The sequence below is a fragment of the Pteropus medius genome, unplaced genomic scaffold (genome assembly GCF_902729225.1).
Source record: "Pteropus medius unplaced genomic scaffold, Ma_sr-lr_union100, whole genome shotgun sequence".
Taxonomy (NCBI): Eukaryota; Metazoa; Chordata; class Mammalia; order Chiroptera; family Pteropodidae; genus Pteropus; species Pteropus medius.
In genome coordinates, this window is record NW_024353909.1 from 3,859,853 (window position 1) to 3,886,613 (window position 26,761).

At 46.0% G+C, this 26,761-nt stretch overlaps 3 protein-coding genes across 7 annotated transcripts in view; all 3 read left to right on the forward strand.

Annotated features, from left to right (window-relative positions):
* Positions 1-14,004, forward strand: part of ZNF19 (zinc finger protein 19) — a 29,921-nt gene extending 15,917 nt beyond the window's left edge. The window contains exons 8-12 of the mRNA XM_039852067.1: positions 474-581; positions 5,417-5,481; positions 7,821-7,997; positions 8,551-8,664; positions 11,721-14,004. The gene's annotated coding sequence lies outside the window, so the exon portion shown is untranslated. The remainder of the gene's footprint in view (positions 1-473; positions 582-5,416; positions 5,482-7,820; positions 7,998-8,550; positions 8,665-11,720) is intronic.
* ZNF23 (zinc finger protein 23) lies at positions 479-14,004 on the forward strand. 5 transcript variants are annotated; one of them, XM_039852063.1, is made up of 6 exons: positions 479-581; positions 2,719-2,823; positions 5,417-5,481; positions 7,871-7,997; positions 8,551-8,664; positions 11,721-14,004. In XM_039852063.1, exons 3-6 carry the CDS (start codon positions 5,449-5,451, stop codon positions 13,520-13,522), a joined length of 2,076 nt encoding a protein of 691 aa, XP_039707997.1. In that variant the 5' UTR covers positions 479-581; positions 2,719-2,823; positions 5,417-5,448; the 3' UTR covers positions 13,523-14,004. The 5 variants fall into 5 exon arrangements, with proteins under 5 accessions (XP_039707997.1, XP_039707998.1, XP_039707996.1 ...); XM_039852064.1 differs by having other exon boundaries at positions 2,719-2,807; XM_039852062.1 differs by lacking the exon at positions 2,719-2,823 and having other exon boundaries at positions 504-581.
* Positions 14,005-15,505: 1,501 nt separating this feature from the next.
* On the forward strand, positions 15,506-25,029 carry TLE7 (TLE family member 7). Its single transcript, XM_039851843.1, has 12 exons — positions 15,506-15,649; positions 16,351-16,460; positions 16,848-16,992; positions 21,609-21,814; positions 21,939-21,961; positions 22,139-22,197; positions 22,677-22,889; positions 22,995-23,236; positions 23,425-23,566; positions 23,695-23,848; positions 24,393-24,466; positions 24,750-25,029. Exons 1-12 carry the CDS (start codon positions 15,506-15,508, stop codon positions 24,852-24,854), a joined length of 1,617 nt encoding a protein of 538 aa, XP_039707777.1. The 3' UTR covers positions 24,855-25,029.
* Positions 25,030-26,761: the final 1,732 nt, after the last annotated feature.

A 26,761-nucleotide genomic window follows, 5' to 3' on the forward strand; every position in this document is an offset into this window, starting at 1 on the left:
ACCACCGAGAGGGAGAGAAGCTGCTTCTAGAAAGGCTCGGCCAGGGCCTCGTGACGCACTTCCGGTCGCGCCGCGGGGCAGGTTGCTGCGGAGGTGAGTGTGGGGCTGCGGGAGGCGGGGCGGTGCCCTGGCCTCGAGGCTCTGGGCGCCTTAGGGATGCACCTTCACCCGGGGTGCAGCTGGGATTCCCTCGCCCGGTGGAGGGAGCAGGGCGGCGGTCCCGCCTCGACTCCCACTTTGGACTTGGTGGCCCAATACGTCTGGCCCGTGGAAAGCAAAGCCTGTGTTACTGTCACAGGCACGAAGCCCCGAACACTTTGTTCGGGGAAGATGTTACTAGCCTCATGGAAAGGTGAACCGAAGCAGCCAGAGGGTGGAATGAGGTGATTTCACGAGTCTTTTGATATGTTGACGTTGTGCAAGGGCTTTTACCGAGCATAGTTTGCTTGTATGACCCCTGGCTTCTGACGCAGGGTTGTGAATCGGACCAGTGGGAGAGCAGAAAAGGCAGAGCCCCTCCCATCCACCTGAGAGGAAAAGAAGCCCGGCTTTGTCTTCTGCAGCGGTGTCAGTTCCAAAAGGTAACTGGGCCCTACTCTCCGGCTGTGGGATGACAGTGACCCAGGAGTGATATCTACAATAGAATTACTGATTTACTCAGTTCTAGAATACACATACAGTAATTCCGATTGCTATTTCACACCTTCGTGAAAAGCAAGGTTACTAATGTCGACCAATAAAGATCTGAGGCTCTAAGACAAGTTTATTTGGGATCTTAAAGGATTTGAATCCAAGAGAGCTGCATATTCAGTTAACAACCCAAATTGAACTCTGGAGAGAACAAAGAAAGGCAGGGTTTATAAAGACGAAAACTACAAAATATAATGTATGCAATTGAGGGATGGCTGGTTAAGTTAACATGGAGTGGTTAATTCCAGTATGCAAAGGAGGGAAGTGAAAACTACTAAGAAAGGAAGTAAGGTCCATATATGCCCATGTAACAGTTCTAGGATGTTCCTGGCTTGGTTTTGAGCTCAGTTTAGCAACAGCTTAGCAACCTAATAGCAGCTCTGAGAACTGAGGCACAAGATGTGCATAGGCCCCACTTCCTAAATTGCTGCCTGATTCTATTTTAAGTGACTCTTAATGTTTATTCCATTTTATTTTTTTTTCCGTTATCACTAACTAAAGGACAGCATTTGGTTACAGGTCTTTATAGCCTTGTAGTTTTAGAGAGAAGCATGTTAAAATACTGTTTTCCAGTTACATAGTTATTTTCTTTCCCACCACTTCAGTGTGGTTGTGTTATTAAATTGTAACATTTGCTGTTGTTTGTGTTCCTTATTGGGTCATCGCCCCCATCCCATCCTGGCTGGTTGATTTTATATGTACTTATATATATTTACTTGGATACATGAAACATCACTGTGATTATGAAAGTCAGAGTGAAAGGCACACTCAGAAGTGTCACTCCCCGCTTCCCTCTTTTCCTTCCATCCTGTTTACATTCCTGGGTTCCTTTCACCCACTTCCCCACCCACACATGAGGCATCCATTCTCCTTAGTTTCTGCTTTATCCTTCTGTTTGTTTTTGAACAAATGACCAGATACACGTATATTTTCTTATATTCCCATGTTTTCTTACACAAAGGTAGCGCACTACCTTTTGCACTTAGCTTTTTTTTTATTTAACAGTATACTCTGGAAATCACTCCATATCATAGAGATAAATACATATTTTTAAAATGTCATTCACACACACAGAAGACTGCATCTAGCGTGGCAGGTAAGACGCATAGCAGTAAAATTAGAACCGACGAACACACCACCTCATTAAGGAGAACGTGGGACGGCTGCAGCTGTCTGTGTGTTCCTCCCCAGCTCAGCTCCAAGCTTCCCACCCCTACAGGTAACAACTGTCTTGAATTTCGTGTTAATCATAGTAATATTAAAAGTAATATCACATATACTTGTATCTATAAACAATGTGTTTGTTTTTGAGCTTTATGTCTATAGTTATCTGGGACTTGCATCACTCAATATTATGTTCCTAAATTTGTCCATGTTACGTGTAGCTTTGAGTCATTCATTTTTGCTGCTTGGAATGTTCCGTTGTATAAACTGTATGACAGCTTATGTATATTCTCAGTGAACATGTGAGTTGTTTCTGGTTTTTGGCTGTTAAAGTACTGCTGATAATGATTGACTTTGTACATATCTCCTACATAGAGTTTCTCTAGGGTATAAATGTTTAAATTTAGGCATGAATGTCAAATTTTAACAAACACCTTTGGCATCTGTTGAGATAGGGAGTATGTTTATCTCTCTTTGATTTATTTATGTGGAAAAGTATACTAATTTGTGTCCTAACATTAAGCTTTACTTGCATTCATGGGATGATCCCTCTTAGTCATGGTATGTCGCTTGAATGGACTACTGGAGTCCATTCCTTATTGGGATTTTTCCATCAGTGTTCATAAATGAGACTGGCCTGTGGTTTTTGTATCAGTATTGTGCTGCTGTTATGAATGCATGAGGTCTGCTGCTCGGGGTGTTTTATTAAAAAATGAGATGTGGTGGTGGTTAGGTAGTTTCATTTACCTGCAGCAAGTAAAGGAGACGGGGGATTTACATCCAAAGCGTTGTCTCCTGGAAGGGAGGGTTAGCCCTTGCTTATATACAGTTTGGTCAATTACATGTTGATATTTTTCTTTGCAGTTGGCTAAACTTATCCAGATGGGTTCCCTTGTCAAGCTCATCCAGTTACAGCTGCATCTGCAAAATACTGTGCTATATCTTAACAACAGGCAAGAATAGCATTTAGTAAGAACCGCCCAGACCTTGAGACCCTTGTTCCATCTAACACTGGCATCATCGCAAGGACTGGGAATCTTATTTTGCTGTTCTCTGCTACAGTTTAAATAGTATTGGAATTATTCATTTCTAAAAGGTTTGAAAAGATTTGCTCATGAAACCTATGGGCTCAATGTTTTGTGAGAGTTCCTTTTTACTGGCTATCTCAGCTTAATGAGGTAAAATTAATCATGGATTACAGAGAAAAATCTATGTAATAAAATTGGCTGAGTTGATATATTAGATTCAAATAGAATTATATGTGCTTCCATCATAGAATAAGTTTTTAAATATCCATAGACAATTTTAAATGAATACTGCAGCCTTAAAAAATCCTCAAAAGTCTAGAAAGCGGAAGTAAATAGATCAGGTTCTTTAACTACCAGTCAGTAAAGCCATAAATTCTAAATAGAGAAGAAATTAACAACGCACTATCCTAAACAATTCTTTGGTCAGAGACAAAAGACAGTTGCTGACTAGCTATGAGATAGTAATTAAAACATGAACTATTAAAAACAACAACAACAACAACAAAAAACTTCTGGAATGTGGCTAATAGTGTATTTAAAGGAAAATTTCTGGCCTTCTAGGTTTAATTGCCAGATAGGAAAGTATGAAAATAAATGAATAAATCATGCAACCTTAAGAAGGTAGGAAAAAGCCTTTTATTGTCTAGCTTCCTCCAAAAGCAGAACATAGGACAAAGGTTTGTGTGCAGGTAATTTATTTGGGAATGTAGTCCCAGGGACAGAGTGAAATAGAAGCGGGGTGAGACAGAGAAGGAAGGGGAGCCAGTACAGGACGCTTGTCAGTCTGGCCCTTCTGCAGTCAAGCACCTTCCGCATGGTGCTCTATCTTGAAGGATCTTGGAGGAGCCTTGGAATCTCATCTGGGGAATTACAGGGGAAAACATTTTTCCATTGACCTCTGTCCCCTGTTGGTCAAGGGTGGCACCACAGGCGTCAGCTCTCCTGCTCTTCAGGGTCCAGCAGGTGTCCACAGGTGTCTGCATGTGTCCTACACAGGACACCAGAGAAGCCCTACAGCAGGAGCCAGGCATCTGGTGTAGATTCTTGCAGAGGTTGCACCTGTGCAAAGCTGATCAAAGCTTCTGGAACTGGACTAAGTGAGATGAGGGTTGGTGTATAAGATGTCTCTCACAGAGCTAAAGAGACAAACTAAAATCAGAACTTAATGAATTAAAAACAAATAGAAAAAAAACTATTCTAAATAAAACCGGTTGTTTGAAAATAAAACAGCCTTACTTTATTATAATAGTCTATTTGGGATGTCATAACAAAATACCACAGACTGGGTGGCTTAAACAACAGAAACTTATTTCCCACAGTTCTGGGGACTGGAAGTCCGAGATCGAGGTGTTGGCCAATTTCGTTCTGGGCCAAGGCTCTCTTCTAGAGTTGCAGACAGCTGCCTTATCACTGTGTCCTCACATGGCAGAGATGGAGAGCTCTGGCGTCTCTTCCTTTTCTTCTAAAGTACACTGGCCCTATTCCCACCCTTATGACTTCATTTAACCTTGTTACCTCTATAGGTCTTATCTCCAAATATAGTCACATGGGGGGGTTAGGGCTTTAGCATATGAATTTGAAGGGAACACAGTCCATAACACTAACCAAGGGGAAAAGAGTACATATGTTCAAAAGAAGAAGTGGGAAAAGCAAAGTAGCTCTAGATACGGAGGAAACGAAGAGTATTTTCTACAGCTGCACTAAAGTTGAAATCCTGGAAGACATAGATGAAGTTTAAGAAAGTAAATTTTTAAGACTGACTTTAGGAGCAATGAAAATCAGAAAACAACCAGTCGGTGTGTTTTTGAATGTGAACAAGAGGCGCTGGGCCACGGGGCCCTACATGCCGAAGTGATCCCCTCAGGAAGCTGAGGCCTTAGCTTCTTTGCTCTCAGGAGGTTGGAAAGTTGGAGGAGGCAGCCTAGTACCTCATTTGCAGCCCAGGTTCCTCGAGGTAAGTCTGAGCCATGCGGAAGGCTGACCTCCCAAGGTCTCTATAGAGACATTAGGACTCTTGAGGACACTCAGCTGTGTGAGGGAACAGGCAGGCTATTGGGGAGCAACTATCCCCTTCTCCAATTGCTACTTCCCTGAGCTCACTGACTCTGAGGCCTCGGTGCTGGGGCTGCAGCTTCTCCAGCCTGTCTTCTCTTGCATTGTAGTCGAGGATGGTACTGGGTTAGAGAAAGAAATACTTCAAAGATCTTGGTAATGTTCTGCCTCTTGAGCTGAATCACTGAGTCTTTGTTTTATTATTATTTATGCTCTGTGTACATTTTATGTTCACTCGTGTGTGTATGATGTGTGTCAGAATTGTAAAATCCTAGAGTTCCTGGTAGTGAGCATCAGTGTCGTGACTGGGAGGAGTCCTGGCACTGAACTAGTGAGCAGATCACCCTCTTTTTCCTACAGTAACCCCTGCTTGCACTCCCTATCTGGTCATAGGCTACCTGCATCTTAGATCTTCTGTGAGGGGCTGTATTGTTCCTGGTAGGAGTGTCTTGCTTCACACTTGTCTCTGTGTTTTTCCTCAGCTCCAGCCCTTCTCTGAGAGAGAGACCAGGTGATGGCAGCCATGCTCTTGACAGCCTGGCCCCAGGTGAGCTGTGAGTCCTTCAGCTCTTCCTCTGGTAGTTTCAAATTGAAGAAACTGAGAAGGGAAGCTGGTGAGCCTTGCGATGATAGCTGGAGAGTGCCTCCATGTTTCTGTGTGCCAGACTGGAACTTGTGGGAAGAGGGTGATGTGAAGGGACAGAAGCGGCAGGAGAGCGTGTCCAAAGGCCAGACCGTGGTCTGTAGCGCACTGAGATTCTTTGCTCCTCTGGCGTAGGAGCTCCTCCAGCAGAGGGCTCGGGGGAATAGACGTGGAAGCAGCCCATGTAGGGTGCTCTGTGCGTGGATGTGGATGGAAGGCAGAAGAGAACTGGGATTCCAGGGACCGGGGTGTAGGTGAAGAGGAACCAGATCAACATAAAGGATGGCTCTGCCTCTCATTCGTGGGGAAGGGGAAGATGAGAGGAGTGGGCTTAAGGGAGGAGAAAAGACTGAAGGTCCTGTGGGGCAGGATGCCTCATGTGTCCCCGAGAGGCTTTCAGGGCTCGGGGTGCAGTGGCTCAAAGTTAAAGTCTCTGATAAGAGCTCTGGACCCTTTCCCCCAGAAAAATAAACATGCAAACCAAAATTTTCATACAGTTTCAGGGACTTCATAGACCCCTGGAAGCTCATCCGTGGACCTCCATGGACTACAGGTTGGGAATAATCATTGTCACAGTACCTCCAGTGACATTATTTGAGGCGTCCTATGCTGCAGGCACTATGCCAAGCACTTTGCATGGATTGCTCAGTCCTGACAACTGCCTTCTGAGATAGATGCTGTGCCGTGCTCATTCCATGACAAAAAACATGAAGGCAAAGGGGAATAGAGTGACTTGCTCAAGGTCACACAGTCATTATGTGATTCTTAACTGCCCAGCCTTATGACATGTATAGAACCAGTGAAATTAGCATGGTCAGATTTGTGACAGCTGTATAGAGAATGATTTTCAGGGGATATTCAAAAGTAAGGAGATCAGAAGAACTCTCTGGTGCAGGTGATGTAGGCTTCATCAAGGAAAGTAGTTGTTAAAAACGGGGGAATCCAGTTCAAGTAATGCTTAAGAAAAATTTTAAGACCTAGAGTCAGAGTAAGGATTTTGGGGTAAGGGAGAGGGAGGACTCAAGAACGAATCCCCAGGGTTCTAGCTGAGGTTTCCTGCACAGTGGTGGTAGGTGACACCAGCTGAGGTTCAAATTCAAGAGGAGGCACCAACTTACTGGGATAAAGGGTAGCAGTAGCAGGCAGTGAAGGCATTTAATTTTGTGTAGATAAATTACTTGGCGAGAGATTCATAGAACACCCAGAGGATGGACTACAGTCGTTGCTGAGTGAAGGACAGAGGCGTCAAGCAAGACAGATCCTGGCAGAGAGGCATTGAGGGCAAATTCTTGCTGGTGCAACCTCAAGGTGGTTAGAGAAGGCTGAGGTGGGTGGACAGAGCAGCAGAGTTTGCAGCTGCCCGGCAGGGGGAGTTGGGCCTGAGAGCAGCGTGCAGCATCAGGCCTGAGAGCAGCGTGCAGCATCAGCCCTGAGTGGCAAGTCTCTGCTGACTGCATGGCTTAGTGATGCAAAGAGCAGCCAAAAGGGTGGCCACGTAGCTAGCTAACAGGGAAGCTGAGCTCCCTTGTCCAAACCTTGGAGAAACAGTGAGTTCTTGGATGAGGTTGTAAAGGATGAGGCTCGAATAGGAAAGAGTAACAAAAAAGCGTTGGGTTTTCAGCAAGACCCAGCTGGAAGCAGAATCAACTGTTAACTATACCCCCTGACCCCCGAGTCCCCAAGCTGATCTGGGCAGCACTGAGCTTCCTTTGCTGGTGATGCTGGAGCAGAGGCTGCACAGCCTTTTACAGGTGAGTCAGTGACAGGAATCAGGCTGCAGATGGGTCTGGATGAGATGGAGGCCATAGCTGTCCTTTGAGGGTGGCTTGAGGTTTGCAGCTGAGGGCAGGGTGCGAGGAGCAGCTCAGGACTGAATTTAGGCACACGGAGCAGGATGGAAAAGCCAAGTCCTCCAGGGGATGAAATGAGAATGCTGGTGGTCAGGGGAATGCTGGTGAGTTGGTCTTGAGCTGTGTCCACTGGTGACGGGCGGCGTAACTGAAAGAATGGAGTTGCTTTAGGGGAACTTGGTTATGGTCATTTTTTTTTTCTTTCATCTCAACTGATGTTATCTTTTATACATGTAAAAAAATGGCATGAGTTTTCTTTGCTGTGAGAGAAGTCACATATTCCTTGGTTTACTTTCCAGGTGTTTTTCTCAACTCTTTCCCCTCGTTGTTAATTTTGTGCTCTTCACACGCTCCCTCCCCAAGCCCTTATACTGCCCTCTGCCCCTCACTTAGGGCCTGAGCCATGGAATTGGCCCTAGGGCAGCAGGAACCTGTTGTTTCAGAAGTCGGTGACCTTCGAGGACGTGGCCGTGTACTTCACCCCGACGGAATGGGATGGCCTGTCCCCTGCACAGAGGGCCCTGTACAGGGATGTGATGCTGGAGAATTATGGGAATGTGGCCTCACTGGGTAAGGCCTGCACCCTGAGACCCAGACTCTGCTGGTTGGGGTTTCCTGGGTTCCTTTTCCTTTCCTCTGTAGGTGGGGTCTCCGGTAATCCTTTACTGAGTGGGAACACCAGGGGATGAGATTCTTAATCCCTGAGACCCAGAGGTCTGGGAAGGGCAAACCCCACGTCTTTTTTGGGCCAATATAAGACTTCGTTGGGGCTAGTGTGTACTCTTGATCCACCTTGTAGAGGCCGGCTGTATTTTGGACACAGTGTGGAAAAAGTAACTTCCTTTCCCCTCCTCACCCTTTCTGCATCTTAGGTCTTTCCAAGGGTGTTAGTGTTCTCTGACTATCTCAGGCCAGCATCAAAAAATGGTATCCCTTTGGGCAGAATCTCTGTTTGCTCTGCATGAGGTCTCCTTTCAAGTACCCCCTTCCTCGTCCTTATGCACGGACACTGTTGGGTTCTTACCTTTCTTCTTCATTGCTGAGACAATCTGAGAATAGGCTTAGGAACTCACCTGTGGGAGGTTATTCATCCTTCTCTCCTATTTCTTTTTACCCAAAACAGGATTTCCACTTCTCAAACCTGCTGTGATCTCACAACTGGAGGAAAGAAGTGAGCTGGAGGGCCCATCTCCACTGGCTGCTGGAACAGGCACAGGCCCCCCAGACCTCCGGACTGGTAAGGGAGGCACATATTGCCCATTAGGATGGAAAGTTTAATTCTGTAGAAATAAAGTCGACTTTAGCAACATATAAGCATACCACATTTCTTGACCAGCTGTACAGAGTGAAATAAATTTTGATGATTTGTAGAAATAGGTACAGTAGAGACTTTTCTATTTTCACAGTCTATTTCTAATTTCAAGAACATCATTTTTGAAATGCCTCATTCTAACTTTTTAAAATCCTAACTTTGGAATTCTACCTTTTGCAGAAAAGAATGATTGAATTAAGTAATTTTCGGGGGTTATTGCTGTTTTTCTAAGCATTGTCCATTTAATGCAGAGGATACATAATTAACATTCTTTTTACACAGAAAGGCAAAATAGCCTGGTGGTTAAAATTGGCTCGAGCAGAGTAGCTGCCAGATGACTTCCCATTTCCCATGAGGCCCAGAGTTACAGTTTTTGAAGCAGACTTTCTAAGGTCCATTGCCGACTCTGCTACTTCCTAGTTGTGTGACTTTGAGCAGGTCAGTTATTTAGTTCTCCAAGAGTCGATGTTTTCATCCCTGATAATGGAATATTAATAATAAAACTAGATAATATTACTAGTCTTACGGGTTAAGGATTAAATGAGCTAACAAATTAAATGAGATAACATATATCACGTGCCTGGTTTATAGAATGTGCTCAGTGATATAGTTTTTATTATTTTTGTTTTTTTGGAGGTGACAGCACTGTATCAAATAGCCATCTCCACTGCAAGAGAGTTTTTAGCTGTAGTTTTTATAGCTACCTCATTAAAAAATGGAGAATGCGCTAGTAAGGAAGAAAGGAAAAATGTATATTGGTTAAGTTACCAATAACATCTGCCACACCACAGAATTTGGTAAATGGAAGGTAGCTAGTGTAAAAAAATTAGCAAAGAATGTAAGTTGTTGATCCACATAAGAATTATGTATTTTAATCATTGTTAAAAATGTTCACCCTCAGTAGAAACCAGTGAAATAAAAATTAAAATAATGAGATGTTTCACCTATCATATTGAAAACAATTAAATTATAGGAAGTATTGGCAAGAGTACAGCAAAACAAGAGGTGAATGTGAATCATTAGTCTTTCTAGAAAGTACTTCAGCAGTACATAGCAAAAGCCTTTTAAAAGCTTGTACTTGATAACTGGGAAAGTCCCTTTTACGGCTATATCCTAATAAAGTAATCAGAGAAAATAGACAATACATGTGCACAAAAGTTTGTCATAATGTTTTATAATACTGGCAATGTGAATTATTGACATAGAATGGTTAAATTAAGGTACCTCTCAAAAGGTACAAACTTCCAGTTATAAGATAAATAAGTATTAGGGGGTGAAATGTACATGATAACTATACCTAACATTGCTGTACAATATATAGTAAAGTTATTAAGAGAATAAATCTTGAGAGTTTTCATCACAAGGGAATTTTTTTTCCTTTTTTCCTTTTTTAATATTGTATCCAGACGAGAAGGTGGATGTTAGTTGAACCTATATATACGTAAATCAAACCATCATACTGTACACCTTAAACTTATACAGTGATGTATGTCAATTATTTCTCAATAAAATGTGAAAAATTAAGGTACCTCTGTAGGATAGAGCATTATTTAGCAATTTTAAAATATATTCTTACAGGATATTTAAAGATATTGGAAAATCATTGTTAATGTGAAGGAAGAAAAAGTTCATTTCTTAAAATGTTTTGAGAAAAAATGATTGGAAGGAAAATGATTGGGGAAGAGATACTTCAGATCAGCAGTAGTTATTGTTAGGTGATTGTATTTCACATAATTGAATTTTCTTTTGTGTAAGTTTCTGATACTATAGATGGATATTATTTTTATAATCAGGAAAAGATCAATATTTAGAAAAAATATCAGTATTTAGAAAATGCTTGCTAGGGAAAACCAGGTCATTTGGGTTTTTTGGGGGTGATCATAATGAGGTACTGGGGTAGGAGGCTATTTACATCTGGTTGAAAAGAGATGAAAGATCAAAATAAAGGTAGCATTTTGGGCCCAATTTTGAAAATTTGGGAACAAATGCAGAGATCAGTAGCTCTATTGGGACTATAGGGATTATAAAAGTTTAATCCATTTATAGAAAGAATTTTAGGGGATGACCAATTTTAGGATTGAGGGAAGAGGTAAAAGGAAAGGCAAGGAGAATGCAGCAGTGTTCTAGAAGAGGTGGGAAGAGATTGGATCAAAGGGATCAAATGAGCCTAAACAAAGCCTTTCTGAAGTAGAGAAAAAGATGAGAGGAGAAATTTTGGAAAGCCTAGGGTTTAAGTTTTAAGGAAGGAAACAAAATTCTTTCCTTTTTGCTTCCTGGTGCTGCTAACACTTGCCATCCCCAGTGTTGCCACATGTTGTTGGATCCTGTACCTTTTCCTTCTTAAGCAATTTCCATTTTTATTAGCAAGGGACTTAGCAACATAAGGATAACTGAGAAAAAAACTCAGAGTGTAGTAAAGTATGGTGATGGAAAGAATGCTCATTTGGTGGATAAGACCTAGAATTTTGTTCCACTGCTGTCACCTTTAGCCTTCATGTTATTGGTTATTGGTGTAGAGACTGGCAATCTCTTAAAATCATTACTTTAAAACTTATAACATTGGCACATGCTCAAAACAGTCTGAAGGTATATAAAGTGCGGGGAAGAAATCTACCAACTTACTGTGCTAGTTTGCTTTCTCTTGTGCATTCTTCCAGAGGTTTTCTAGGCATATACAAATGTATATGTCAGCCCTTATTTATTTTCCTTTACACAAATAGAATCTATTGTACATATCATTTCTCAACTTGTTTTTCCATGTAACAGTGTATCTTGAGCATCTTTTCTTGTTGGCATATATGGATTTATTTTCTTACCAGCTACATATAATTCCACTTATGGATGAACCTTAGATTTTTTGACCTAGTCTGGTGATTTTAAAGAGCCCTTTGATTACTGTGATCCCTTATTCTTTCTAATAGTTTTCTCTTTTTTTTCCTAACATAGTTATTACATGACATTTTATGTTTTATTTCTTATAGTAGATATTGATATCCAGACTGAGAATAATACGACAAAGGAAACATATGAGGAAAAACACAATTCATCATTTGTACTTCATGGTGACTTTTCCCAGGAAACAGACTTTTCAGAAGCCTGTGTTCTAGAAAAAGAACAGTGGGAAGTCCACTCAGTAGGAAGTATGAAGAAAGAAAACAGTGTCATTGATGGAACAGTGAAAGACAACACAAGCACCATAGAGGAGTGTTTCTTCAGTCAGAGTCCAGATTGGAATCAGTATCATACCATCATCTCCACTGGAGAGCAGCCTCCTGAGTATACAGGATTGAAGAAAGCCTTGAGCTTTGACACAAAACTTATTCATCATGAAATAAGTAATTCCAGGGAAAGACCTGAATGTGAAGAATTAGTGGAAACGTTTAGGTGTAATACTCAACTTAATCAACATCAAGATAGCTACCATGGGGAGAAGCCCTATCAGTGTAAGGAATGTGGTAAAGCCTTTAGTGTTAATGCAAAATTAATCTGGCATCAAAGACTTCATAGTGGAGAGAAACCCTTCAAATGTGTGGAGTGTGGGAAAAGCTTCAGCTACAGTTCCCATTACATCACACATCAGACAATACACAGTGGGGAAAAACCCTATCAGTGTAAGGTGTGTGGGAAAGCTTTCAGTGTTAATGGGAGTCTAAGCAGGCATCAAAAAATCCATACAGGAGAGAAGCCCTATCAGTGCAAGGAGTGTGGAAATGGCTTCAGCTGCAGTTCTGCATATATCACACATCAGAGAGTTCACACTGGGGAGAAACCTTATGAGTGTAATGACTGTGGGAAAGCTTTCAATGTTAATGCAAAATTAATTCAACACCAGAGGATTCACACTGGAGAGAAACCTTATGAATGTAATGATTGTGGGAAAGGCTTCAGGTGCAGCTCCCAGCTCAGGCAGCATCAGAGCATCCACACTGGAGAGAAGCCTTATCAATGTAATGAGTGTGGGAAAGCCTTCAGTAGTAATACAAAACTCATTCAGCATCAGAGAATCCATACCGGAGAGAAACCTTACGCATGTACTGAATGTGGAAAAGCCTTTAGTGTCAAAGGGAAGTTAATCCAACACCAGAGAATCCACACGGGTGAGAAGCCCTATGTGTGTAACGAATGTGGGAAAGCCTTCAGATGTAACTCCCAGCTTCGGCAGCATCTGAGAATCCATACTGGGGAGAAGCCCTATGAGTGTAATGAGTGTGGAAAGGCCTTCAATGTCAATGCAAAACTAATGCAGCATCGGAGGATTCACACTGGGGAGAAACCCTTTGAATGTAATGAGTGTGCAAAATGCTTTACTTCTAAAAGAAACCTACTCGATCATCACCGAATCCATACTGGAGAAAAGCCTTATCAATGTAAGGAATGTGGGAAAGCCTTCAGTATCAATGCCAAACTAACTAGGCATCAGCGAATACACACCGGGGAGAAACCTTTCAAATGTATGGAATGTGAAAAAGCATTTGGCTGTAGTTCTGACTATATTGTACATCAGAGAATTCATACAGGAGAGAAACCCTTTCAGTGTAAGGAGTGTGGAAAAGCCTTCCATGTTAATGCCCACTTAATTCGGCATCAGAGAAGCCACACTGGGGATAAACCTTTCAGATGTGGGGAGTGTGGCAAAGGCTTCAGCTATAGTTCTGACTGTATTATACATCAGACTGTCCATACGTGGAAGAAACCATATGTGTGTAATGTGTGCGGGAAAGCCTTCAGATTTAGCTTCCAACTCAGTCAGCATCAGAGTGTCCATAGTGAAGGAAAATCCTGAGAAGGATGTAGAAAGCTCAAGGTTAATGCTGAACAAAATCAGATTCACCCTGATGGAAAACTCAGAAAAATGAATATGGCAGAGTCTTCACATGGGAACAAATGATTTTCATTTTATTCAATTTTAAATCAGGAATGATGACCAATTAAAAAGTAACATTCAAAAATGAAGTTTGACGTCAACAGCCAATTTGAAAATATAATGAAAGAAAATATCCCATTCCCAACACCATTAAGAAAAGTAGATTTTCTAGGAATAAACTTAATTATTATGCAGGATCTATATGGAAAAATTATAAATGTCCACTGAGGGCCACAAAAGAAAAATAAGTGGGGAGGAAGAGGAAACTCGTTCTTGGGTAGGAAAACAACTGAAGATATTCACTCTATCTAACTTAATTTATTTCCCTTCCATTTTTGGCAACAAGCATGCATCATTTTTGTAGAGAAGAAAAACAATAAAGATTTCCTTTAAAAGTAAAATGTTTTCTTTTTTACTATTTTCATGAAATAGAGAAAACCTATCTATAAGCATAAGATAAAAGCTAGAAACCAACCATAAGGAAAGATACTGATAAATCTACTTTTCAAAATTAAGTATTTATGGTTTTGTTTTAAGTAATCCCAAGTAAGCTTAAAAGATAAAGCACAAAAAGTGGAAATACCTTTGTAAAATTTGTGATATGAAAGTGTAATATCTAATATGCAAAGAAGTCTTACCATTAAGAGAAAGATAAAAGGTCTAACAATACCCAGCTAATGACACTAGCATGCAGCTTTAAAAAAATGTTTAAAAGATACTAAAAAAAAAAAAAAGTAAAAGTAAGATGTTCAGTTTTGGTAGTACTCCAAGGAATGAAAATTAAAGCAGACACACACACACACAGGAAGCCCCCAAACTTCTCTCCCACAGACACAACAGGTACACACAGACCATCCTATAGACATACACAGACTCCTATACACATAGACACATAGAGACAGAGGCCACCTCCCCACCCCAGACATACCTTCCCCTGTGTTCTCTGTAGCTTGAGTTATCAATGTTGGCTGGCATTGCCATCTTGAGTAATTCAAAGGAACCATTCCTGTCAGAAACCCAATGACGTGGTCTAGGATTTCAGCAGAATGTCCCCGAGATGCCACTGTATAAGTCCTTCTCTCCCTCATCCCCAGGCTTCTGGGAGTCAAGCATGTATGGAGGCAGGCCCTGGAGCCCTAGAACAGAAGAGAGAGCAAGGCCCTTCTTCCCTCTGACCTTCTGGCCCTGCTCTTCTGGAAAGCTCCAGACTATGCACTGAGACCTCAAAATGTCCCAGGCCATGGGGTCCAGGACCATTTACTTAGAGAAAGTGAGGTCCAAAGGTAGATGGCACTCTCCCTGGTTATGCAGTAAATCTGTAGCTGATGTCACTTAACCAAGTCAGAGAAGAGGTCAGAAGGCCACAGCTCACTCCAACCCTCCTGATTCATGAACAGCCTTTAGCTGTTTTCTGGATGTGGCAATCAGGGGTGATGAGGACAGGAAGTCCTGCAGTTCTGGTACCCAGCATGGTCTGGCAGTTTCTGCTGTGTTAAGACCTAGGACAGGGCTCTAGAAGGATTAATCGTCACTGAGGAGAGAACCTGATGTCCCAGATCTGCCACCAATGTTTTGTGTGACCTTGGCCTTTCTGAGTCTCAGGCTCCTGGTCAGCTCAGGGTGGGGGTGGGGAGGTTTGTCCCAGGACTCAAGGTCCTTTCCTCCTGGATGGTTCATGAGGGATTTCTCTTTCTCTGTAGGTTTGTCATTCTCAAGGACAGGTCCTTCTGTCAAAATCCCAAGTACACGAGGAGAAGGCAGACGCCTGCAAAGCCCTATGAAGTCCTGTGGCCCCATCACTCAGCTCCCTGGGTCCAGTGGAGGCCTATGGGGACAAAAAGGAGCCGTAGTACTGGAAACCCCAATCCCCTCACAAAAGCACTTAATTTCTAAACTGAAGCCATGGACCAGGAAGAGCTAGATGAAATCAAGTGTTTCTCCCTCATTCTGAGTCAGTGTGTTCTGTCCCTACAGCATAGAACACCTCCACCCTACCTTGTCACACTGGAAGGGCCCTCAGAGGACATCTGGTCCGGCCTTGTCCAGGTTAGGAGGAGAAATCGAGGCTTACAGGAAAACATGGGTGCCCCAGGGCACCCCGCAGATCAGATCCTGGTGAGAGGGCCAAAGCAGGGCGGGTCTGGGAAGGTTTATGGGGGGTGGAGGCAGGGCTCAATGTCATCTTATGGGGTGGGGAAAAGAAGTGCAGCACAGTTCCCCCTGGGCTGGCGGCCCTCTTCTCCTTGCGATGGGGCCCGAAGTTCTGAGAAGAGGCTTCTGGGCTCAGCCCCTGAAGTCCCCATTCGCCCCAGACCTCAACACCATTTGTCTAGCTTCTAACAAGGAACTGAGAACGCCCTTCCCCTTACACAGTTCATTCAATTCAATTGAACGTTGTAGAAGGCAGGCCACTTCCACAGGCCAAGTGCTGGAGAATCTTAAGATGGGCGAACCTCGGCCTTCTCGGCCCCTTCCCCAGCTCTCAGGCGCCATATGCACCACAGACCACGTGGTCTCAGCAAACCTCACAGCTCCCAGGACTCCCCGGGCTCAAGTCCCGGGGCCAAGCCCACTCTGTGGAGTTCTGGGTTCTCCGCCTGCTCTCCGGCTGCCCGCGGCCCGAGCCTTCCTCCTGCTCCAGCTTCCCCTCACACTGCTCGCTAGCAGTGCCGCGCGCAGGCTGCCGCCCCGCTTCTTCCCTCCCCGTTGGCTCCTGTGATCCTGAAGGGTGGCCCCCACCCCCTCAGGGCCACCGAGATCCCACCCACGCTCAGCCCGAGCCCAGCCTCCAGGAAGCCCTCCTCCGCTGCACGGCGGCGCGGCGCCGCTGCCCGCCGCTTCCCTTCAGCCCGCCACGGTAAGGCGTTCTTCCGCGTGTCTGCTGTCGGGCTCTGGCCGGACAGACCGGAGCCCACGTGCTCCCAGCGCGGGTGGCCGCGAGGCTCGGGATCCCACCCGCCCTGCGCTGCCGGCGCGCGGTGTGGGGAGCGCGGGGCGGCCTTCCGCGGCCACCCTTCACTCCTCCGCCGGCCTTGGGCGCGCGCCTTCTTGCTCTGGGACTGTTTTGGCCTCCGTGTGAGGAAGAACAGGGACGTCGGGCCTGCGAGTCCGGGACTCTGAGACCTGCACTTGGGCGGGGAGAAGCCATTAGGAGTCATTGGCAGCCAGCCTCGGCCTGCTGCTGCCTCTGGTGGCCAGTTCGCTTACTGCAGGGCAGGGGCCACCCCGGCTTGCTCCCCTGCAGGGGCAGGAGGAAAACACTGATCCGGCTGCCCCCGGGGGGCGCCACTCCCTGCTCTCATGCGAAGGAGTACCCCTTGATCAGAGTCCTGGGGCAGCCCGGACTGAGCGTTTGGTGGAAGTCTCTTGTAGATCTGCTGAGGGCGAAGGTGAGGAAAGACCCGGGAAGCCTGCAGGGGCCCCTCACCACACGGAGCTGTGCCGGGGCGGGACTCCGCACCCTGCAGTCCAGAGTTGGAAGGATTCTCAGAGCGGTAAGTCCAGCGCATTGCGAACTCTTCTTAAAAGAAGCATAATCTTTTTAACCGCTAATAAAATCTTACTCAGAGATGCATATTGTAAACTCTCAAAAGTCGGACTGCTGTGGAGGACAGTGAGGACGGGCCAGTTGCCAGCACTGCCCCACGAGTGAAGAGCAGGGAGCTTTGCTTAAAGGTCCCTTGGGAGGTGGGAGGTGGGTCCAGGACAGAAGTCGGAATGCAGGATTCAGAATCCAAGCGTTCCATAGCAGGGCCGCGGGTGTGAGGCGGATAAGAACAATACAAGATGGAGGAGATGGGACCCGCCACCATGCTCCCCTGGGAAGGGCACATGGTAAGGAATGGTTGTTGGAGTTTCTCTTGACAGGAAGGGAGGAAAAGAGAGGATGCACAGGGACCAGGTGAACAGTGAGGAGGGGCCTGCTCACGCTATGCAGTGTCCCTTCTACCCGGAGGACTCCTTTTCTTCACACTGAGCTCACCCCGCCTTTGTTGGCCTTCCTAGTCTCCTTGGTCAGCATTGCCTGCTCCGTGTCCTCCCCCAGCTCTCTGCTCTCACATCCGTCTAATCTTTCCCACTCTCTGCCCCACCCCTCTACTTGTTTCTGCTGGTTTACCGGTTCTCCCCTGGGCCGCAAGCTCACTGGGGGCAGCTTTTGGGACTAGGGAGGATCTTGCTCGTAAATAAGTTCGGTTGAGTGGATGTCAGTGAATCAGTAAGATAAGTATTTTGCGCCTGTGTTTATATGGTTAATATATTTTCATCAACCACACGAGTTCAAGTGAATTCCCAGGGGGCTCTAGTGCTGGGTGGGTTGGGGATGGGGGAGCAGTACCATGAGCACAGCCATCAAGTGTACAGGACTATGAGCGCAAACACCTTACAGGTGGTAAGAACTGGGCTTCTCTCCAATTGCCCACCAGAGGACGCTCTAGCCTCCAAATAAAGATCCGTAGGCTGATGCTATTTGAGGTCGGGCTGTGAAGCAAACTCTGGCCTTAGTGTTAGCCCACCAAGTACTGGGGTTCTCCCACCCCACCAACTTTGGCTAGAGCTGGCCAGGGTCTGGGCAAGGGCACCTACAGCTTGCTGGCTCTTCTCCTAGGGAAGCAAAGGTAAGAAAACCACCAGCTAAACTGCCCGAGGCCAATGAATGAGAAAGACACTAGAACAGAAGAGGCCATTTGGTGGAGGGCTGGGCCTGTGGCAGGAGGTGAATAGGGGTGGGAGGAGCAGAGCAGGAGAGGATCTGGCTTCACCATCCCTTCCCCTCCTGCCAGAAGGGGACCACCAGACAGAGGGGTAAGGCAGTACTTCTCAAATGGGATCCCCAGACCAGCAGTAGCGGCATCAGCATCACATAGGTCCTTGTTAGAAATACAGTCTTGGGCTCTACCCTAGAATCAGAATCTCTAGAGGTTGGCCCAGCACTCTGTTTTTACAAGCCTTCCAGGAAGTTCTGATGAGTGCCCAAATTTAAGAACCACCGGATGAAACAGCCGCAGAAAAGAAAGGCTTTCCTGTTCTTCACTTTCAGAGACACCGGTGAAGAGAGGTCAGAGATCACAGAGTCAGGCCTGCTCAAGCCAGAAAAGGGAGGAGAAAAGGAAAAGTGACCCCTTCTCCCTCCCATAATCATCCATATTGGTGTCAGCCCAAAGCCAGCCTTCCCAAGCAAAAGGAATTCACCTAGGGATGAAAATTTGAAATGGTTCTTGTGTACAGTCCAGCTTAACCCTCCCTCATTGTGCAAATGATGGCTCTTGTGGGACAGCCCCAACCCGATTCAAAGACTTGTCCCTCTAAAATCTCTCACTCCGTTTTGCCTCTTTCCATGAATTGACCTGGCAGAGATCCCTGTCTTTCCCCTCATCCAAGGACAAACGGTTAATCTTAATCAGAAATGCTAGCCCAGCAGAAGCTCTTCATTGGCTGTAGTTGTAGCCAGGCCCAGTAAACAAGCCATTCAGGGCTCAGACACCTGACCCAGGTTCTGACCCAGGGCCTGATTAGCAATTCTGCTGAAGTTTAAAAACAGCAGCACTGCAGGAGTGGGACAGTGCCTGGGTGTGGAAGGGAGGGTCCAGAGGTAGGGGAGGGCCATTCCCATCATTAGCTGGGTCTCAGCTCTGCTGGCTTTTCATGTCCAGGGTTTGACCTTCTGCCTTCAGAGGTGAGTTTCGTGTCATGGAGATTGGTGAGTTCTTATCTTGCTAGTAGGGTGGACCCCAGCTCTAGCATTTTATGTCAAAGTCCGAAGTCCGGGGGAAAAAGAGTTGTCTGGTAAGGGGAGGGGTCTGGTATTAGTAGCTCTGGGGATAGAGCAAAGGAGGGATTGGTGCTATTGACTCTTCCTTCTGCTCTTTTTAGGAAGCCTTGTCTTATTCTTAGGATGAAATCCTAGTTAAATGGCCTTACTGCCTTAAAGCTTTACCCAATTGGGGGCCTGGGCAGCTGGCCCGCCCTCATCACACGGGGCTGAGAATGTGGGTGCTCTGTGCTATCACCCTCACCAGGGCCCAGACAGCCTTTGTGTCTCAGTTAAAGGAGTCCAATGCCTGTTAGGGAAAATTTGTTAAATTAGCTAAACAAGTAACTAAGAATCATGAGGACCCCAAATTATCATTTAGGGGAAGATGAGAATGAAAGGACTTGGTTGAGAAAAAAAGCTCAAGTTCCAACAATTTTTAATTTAGGTTAAAGTAGTCACAAACATGCAAAAACTGTCCCACATTGTACAGTGACAAGTCTTTCTCCCATTCTTTCCAGTGTGCCAATTTCCATCCCCAAAGGCAAGCACTCTTCCTAATTTCTTATGTGCATACAAACATATGCAAAGAAAAGTTCTCATTTCCATTCTTTTATACAAAAGCTTCATATTGTACACATTGTTCTGAATCCACTCCTCCCCCCCATTAACACCTTGGAATTTTCCACATCCATGATTTAGTGTCCTTGTTATTTTTAACAGTTGTGTAATATTCCACGTTGTGTATACTATAACTTATTTCACCAGTCCCCTCCTATGGCCATTAGGTTTGTCCAGCCATCTGCTATCACAAACGATGCAGTAGTGCTTCAGCTTGTACATGTATTTTTTATTTTTTATTTTTTTGCATACATCCAAGTGCATCTTTAGGATAAATTCCTTAAAGTGGAAGTGCTAGGTCAGAGGATAACTGCTTTGTAATTATGGTGGATATTGCCTGCCTTCCTCCATTGGGGAGGCAGGAAAGGAGACTGTTTAGAGCCAGACAGGGCAGCATTTGAACCTCTTCTGTGTGCTTTCTAGCTATTTTCTTACCCAGTTTTAAAACTCTGTAAAATGTGACCCATACAGTTGTGAGGACAAAATGGGGTCAGCTATGTAAAGCGCTTGGTTGAAGGCCAAACACATAGCAACAGCGCCATCAAGAGTGATGGAGGCTGAGATACAATTGCCCACTGTGTCTTCCCAAAGTCAGGCAGCCTGGGTTCTCCAAGGTGTGTGCTGGAGCATTTGGGGAGAGGGGGTGTCTGAGAGCCCGCATTTGAGCCTAGCCAACAAGGCATCGGTTCCAACTGGGAGGTGTCCTCCCCAGCCCCACTGCTGTTTTGTCCCTGAGGCTTCTGATGTGCCCTGTTAGTGGCACACTGGGTCTCCCCAGGGCCTTCTGGGGGCTGCCTGAACGAAGGCACTTGGTCCGTCTCAAATTCTCTAAGCTCTGGTCCCTGGCACAGTCCACAAATAAATACACTCTGTGCCATTTACTGTGTGTTTGCCACTCGCCTTAACTCATTCTGAGTAATCTACACATGTGATTCCATTCAGTTCTCAGCGATCTCCCATAGGGTAGGAAAGATTGCTAGCACCACCAACCAACCTCTCCATCACTCTGTGACCTTACTCCATCCAAATGGAACATTTTGGATGTTCCATGCCACAGCTTGTTGGCATGACCTCTTCTGAGCTTTTCCATGCTGTCCCCTCCAGGGGGAGAGAGGCCCTGTGATGTGAGTGTAGCTTCCTGTTGCCATATATTTTATTTACAATGGGGATGAGGATTTGACAAATATACCGCCAGATTAAAGGGTGAGTTGGATTTTATAGGACCAGAAATGCAGTCTGCGTGTTCAGAAGGAAAACCATAATGCCCGGTGTTCACATCTCAAGAAGTCTGTGTAAAAGTTTTCACGATTGCTGCCAACACTTAGGATGAAAAAGTTAGTGAGCAGCCAACCTTTTGAATCCTCTCACCATGAGAGGTATCCTAAGGAGACCCCAAACAGCACATCTGCATATCTATATCTGTTGTCTTGTTTTGCTCCAGGGGATCAGGACGAATTGGGAACGTGGGGTCTGTTTGGCCCATTTCTCAAACCCTAGAACCAGGTGGCTCAGGTACTTCGTCGATTTAAAAACATGAGTAGAGAGAAGGAAGAGGCCTCGTTCAGTATTCTCAGAATTTATGATGAACCAGACGACGGGAGGAGTGAGTTCGAAAGCCCTGGCATTTCCTCCCAGCATGAGCTTCAAGCGCAGTCCCATCTGAACGGATTCTATGGCACGCCCCAGCGGCCCCCAGGTGCCCTGCAGCGTGGCCCGGTTTATCCAGCTATGAGCCCTCTGAGCCCGCAGCAGTGGGCCCTCCAGACCCTGGACAGATCTGAGTCCCAGACCAGTTGGCTGTCTGAGGCAGAACCAGGAGAAGCAGCAGAGTTCAGCTCCAGGTAGGTCTCGCTTGAACAAGACTGGGAGGGCGGGGGGATGAGACTGACCTGGGGAGAGGGGATCCTGACACGGAGCTCTCCATTTCATACTGTCCTCTTCCTCTCTCCTCTCCATTTGTCATAGCGGCCTACCAGGATCCGAGTTCGGTAAGTTCCAGTCAGGACGGTGTGGGCAGGGAATATGGTAGCCCAAGGCTGGGCCTCAGATGGGGGACTAGGAATGAGGCCCTGGTATCAAGAGAGCAGCCTTCTCCCCAAGTGCTGCGGTGCTGTTGCTGCCGGATGCCCTCTCTGTGAGCGGGTGGGATTGATATTTCCCTGCAGGCCAGCCTTGTCCTTCGCCTCCTCCCAGTGAAGAAGTCTGTTCATTCCTCGGAGCAATTGTAAGTGTCTTCTTGTTTTTAAATTTGGAATCTTTCCCTTCCCCATGAACCCCACCAAATAAGAAGCTATTAGGAAGAAGGCAATGGGGTGCCATGTGTCCATACTCTAATTGTCTTTCCCATGGATAGTGTGTGTCCTATGGCTCCCTGCTTCTGCTGCCAGCAATATGCATGGCCTTCAGCTCACAGAGCTATTTCCTAAAGGACTCTGAGCCAGGCTCTGCTCTGGCGCTCAGGATTGTCTCAAAACATGGCCGTGTTTATCAAGGAGGGAAACCCGGGCACCGCCTGGGCTAGTGCGGAAGGATGTCAATGGTCTGGGGAGCCCAGATGACACAGTTCTGCGTGGGGGTCATAGAGGAGCTGCTGGATGAATGGTTAGGAACACAGCCAGAGGACAGGGGCAGCCTGTCCCCCATGGATGATGGTAGGCCGGGGCTATAACCCGTTTATGGCTACCCACCGTCTCCTGTCCCCAGCCTCCTGTTGCAGATGAAGTAGTGGTGAGGCAGAGGACCCCACGTGAGTCCTGGAAGGTTGGCAAACTCCGCCACGGCAAGAAAGTCTATGCTGTTGCCATCAGCAGCTCAACTCACCACGTGTACACATGTGGTCACGGCTACATCAAGGTGTGGGACGAGAGTGCTCTACATGCCTGGAACAAGGCCCCTCAGGCCCAGCTGAACTTCCAGGTGAAGGGCATTCTAGAAGGCCTTGGGGAACCCAGACGTGACTGTCAGAAGACTCGGAGCCTGTGCTTCGAGGAAGCGATATGAGAATGTAAACCGTTTTTACAGGACCATCAGAACTGTGTCCTCACCTGCAAGCTGTTTCCTGACGAGCAGAGCCTGATCACGGGGGGTCTGTCCCGTACTCTGACTCTATGGGACCTGGCACCCACACCCCGCATCAGGGCACAGCTGGCCTCAACCGGCCCCATGTGCTACTCCCTGGCCATCTCCTCCAATGCCCAGATCTGCCTGGCTTGTTTCAAAGGATTCGTTGAGATTTGGGATTTGCAGAACCAAATCTTGATCAGGTGTGACCCAGGGGCGGGGGGAGGGCTGATGGTAAGGGCTTTGGGAAGGCACATGTCCCTTTTTGGACCTCCCTTTCCCCTCTGTGTGGCAGGACTAGGTGAGCCAGTATGGAGAATATAACTGGGGGCCTTCCAGGGCCTTCTAGGGGTCCAACCAGGGCCTGAGCCTTGAGTTGTTTTCCCACCAGGAAGCATGAAGTCCCCGAATATGGGTCCCGATGTGTAGACATTGCGGGCAATAAGTTCTGGACCGGAGGTGAAGACACCAGCCTATATTCCTGGGACCTGAGAAGCTACCAGAAGCTGCAGCAACACAATCTACACCATGAGGTGCCTGGTCGGCCACCACCGGGCTGCGTGTAGTCTGCCGTGGCTAGGAGCTGCAGGCACCCGCAGGAACGGGGTCGAAGGATGTGTTGGCATCTTTAAGTGCTGACTCCAAACCTCCTTTCCAACAGATCCTCAGCATCACCCATGACCCCAGTGAAGAGTGGATGTTAGTGGGCTTGAGAACGAGTGATGTCATAATCCTCCACACCCACCGGAAGGAGAAGTTTAAGGCCGTCATACACAAGTACATCCACCACCACAACCTCAAGTTCGCCTCCTGTGGTGAGTGAGAAGCCAGGTGACACCTTGGAGTGTCCTGTCACACTATAGGGTGTCTACTCACCCAGAGAATCTGGGTCCAACCTTATTTCAGACTCTTAATTCCTCCTTCTCCAGCCCCAACACTGGCCAAGTGGAGGTCCAGGTGTCCACTTTCCTACTGCTCTTGCCTCTGCATCGGCCTTCCCTTACCCCCACCTGTGTTTCTCCCTCTGATGCCCTGGCCACCTTTCCTGTCTTCTCTCTCTGCTCACCCCTTGTCCTTTTCTGGCTCTCTCTGAAATGGGAACTCCCTTGACAGAACAACAGCCTGAAGATGCAGACGGAAGAGGCATGTAGCCCCAGCCGATTGTCCTTCTGTTCAGGATACCATGGTCCTGTGTGTGGCTGGAGGATGAGGGCAGATGAGGGAATGGTTCAGGTTGTGTCTAGTGATTCTTATAGTTGAGGAAACCGAGGCAGAGAACCCTTTTTCCCTAGTCCAGTTGGGAACAAAGCTGGGACTACAATGCAGTATCTGGCCCTTCCATCTGTCTTTCCTTCACAGGGAGCTATTTTGTGACCACACTGGATGAGTCGATCCACTGCTTAGCTGCACCTTCTCTACAAAGGTTGTTTAAGGTACTGGAAGGAGGGACATGAAAACCCAGGCACTCAGAGCCGTAACCCCAGATGCCAGTTGGTCCAGTCCCAGAGATAGTGCTGGAAAGGAACTCTGAGATGGCATCCGGGGCCATTTACTAGATCAGAGGGAGTGAGGACTCAAGGTCCTGTAAACTCAGGAGCTCCACCTTAAGCCCTGAGACCTGTCCCCAAACCAAGCTTTGAAATGAAGAGCCCTAAATGGAACCATCCCCTCTGGTCCCTGCATGCAGTCCCTTTTTTGGCTTCTCTTTTCCTCTAGGTAGAAGAGGCCACAGAAATCCTGTGTTGCGATGTGTCCTCTGACAACCAGTATCTGGTCACGGGTTCCAAGAACAGTGCCACGGTTTACCAGCTCTTGTATTGAAAGTCACGTGCCATGGTCCTGCTGATGAAGACCCGGAGAAGGCCAGTGTGCTGAGAGACTGACCTTGGGTGCCGGACAGCCTCCAACGCCTCCCACATCTCCGCCTTGTCCTCCGTTGCAGGTCATCTATCCCGTTCCCCTCCCCCCAACACTCACACCGAGCCTGTACTCCTAGGTTTTTATTGTATGGTTTAGGGATTTTTCCTTTGTTATTTTTCTACCACTGACTGCTGGGTTTTGGTGGGAAAACTTGCCTTTATAATTAATAAAATAGAAAAGCACAAACCAAATGGCCTGGATATATGGTCAGTTCTTTCCATTAACGAAGTCATTGTGGTGGATTGCTTATGCCACCATTCAGCAAATTTCAGTGTGGGGAAGGAATTTTAGACCAGACTGTTCTGTTTGTAACTCTTTCAGGGGTCAGGGAATTTTTGGAATCTTAAGAAGGCTCAAGAAGAAATGCATGTACATATACAAACTTCCAGATTGTGTCAGAGTTGGCAGACCAACAATGCGCAACTCTCAACCCAAACCAGATGAAGACTTTATGAGCTGGTCTAATCCTATCCCATGGGAAGGCTTGCTCCTTTTAGCTCCTACTTCATGATCCTTCACTTTGGCATTTTGTGACAGTCAGGAGCTGCCTATCTCTGTTTCCTCATGTTTGAGGATGTGAGGATGTAATATTTGTCTGGCCTTCTCCAGGCTGAGAAAGCCCCAGCTTCAGAATTCAAGCCAGGTGGACTTGCTTTCTAGTCTTTTTCCATCCTGCCTCCCTTTTACTTATTGTTGGTGTGGCTGAGACGGTTAAAGTCTGCAGCCTAGTGTTGTCATTGGGAGAAGGCTACAAAGCCAGGGACCGAGTGTGCCATCCTTCGCATCGAAACGTTGTTGGTTACCTAGTTCTTGCTGACAGATCATGATTAGAGGATGTGTCTTATTTCTGGGCCAAGGCTTAAGAAGTCCCCTCCTGGCTGTCTATTCTCTTCTACCAGCTCAAGGTGAATGACATGAAAGCCCAAGAGGATTGCAGAACCATGAGGTGGAAGCATCCTGTGCCCACAAATCAAATGTGGAGAAAAGCTTCCCACTTTGGACTGTTACATGGAGGAGAAATAAACTTACATTTGAGCTGTTATAAATTTTGGAGTCTATTTGTTACTATAGCCCTAGAAACAGCAAACTTTTACTTAGAAGGCCAGGTAGTAAATATTTTAGGCTTTGCCACATGTTTCTTTGCCCCATTCACTCAACCCGGCTGTTGTAGCATGAAAGCAGCCACAGACAATATGTAAACAAATGAGTGGGACCATGTTCCAATAAAACTTTATTTACAAAAACAGACTGGCCAGATTTGGTCTTCTGCTGGCTATAGTTTGCCTACCCTGCCACAACCACTGTGCCTCAATATAAGTGCTTAGCATCCATGTGGAAATATGATACAGAGGGTAGAGGCCAACAGTAGATCTATTCTATTGGACTGTAGCAACGAATAGACTCCCAAATTTATAATGTGTCCACTGATGGATGAATGGGTAAACAAAATGGCATTTTATGTGAATATAATCATGGACCGCATCGTGATGTTTTGTTCAGTGATGGAGCACACATACAATGGCAGTCCCATTAGATTAAATTGGAGCTGAAAAATTCCTATTGCCTAGTGACATTGTAGCCATCATGACACCATAGCACAAAGCCTTACGTGTTCATGGTGATGCTAATGTAAACGAACCTACTGTGTGGCCAATCATATAAAAGCATAGTACATACAATTATGTACAGTACATAACACTTGAATAATAAATGACTATGTTACTGGTTTATGTATTTATTATACTTTTTATCATTATTTTAGAATGTATTCTTTCTACTTATTAAAAAAAGTTTGCTGTAAAACACTA

Excerpts from the sequence above, each read along its gene's own strand:
- ZNF23 (XM_039852063.1), top strand. The coding sequence starts at position 5,449 with ATGGCAGCCATGCTCTTGACAGCCTGGCCCCAG. Across the intron at positions 5,482-7,870 it reads TCTTGACAGCCTGGCCCCAG|AAGTCGGTGACCTTCGAGGA; the intron begins GTGAGCTGTGAG and ends CTGTTGTTTCAG. Across the intron at positions 8,665-11,720 it reads CCCCCCAGACCTCCGGACTG|TAGATATTGATATCCAGACT; the intron begins GTAAGGGAGGCA and ends TATTTCTTATAG.
- TLE7 (XM_039851843.1), top strand. The coding sequence starts at position 15,506 with ATGGACCAGGAAGAGCTAGATGAAATCAAGTGTTTCTCCCTCATTCTG. Across the intron at positions 16,461-16,847 it reads CTTCCCTTCAGCCCGCCACG|GGGCAGGAGGAAAACACTGA; the intron begins GTAAGGCGTTCT and ends GCTCCCCTGCAG. Across the intron at positions 23,237-23,424 it reads CAGAACCAAATCTTGATCAG|GAAGCATGAAGTCCCCGAAT; the intron begins GTGTGACCCAGG and ends TTTTCCCACCAG.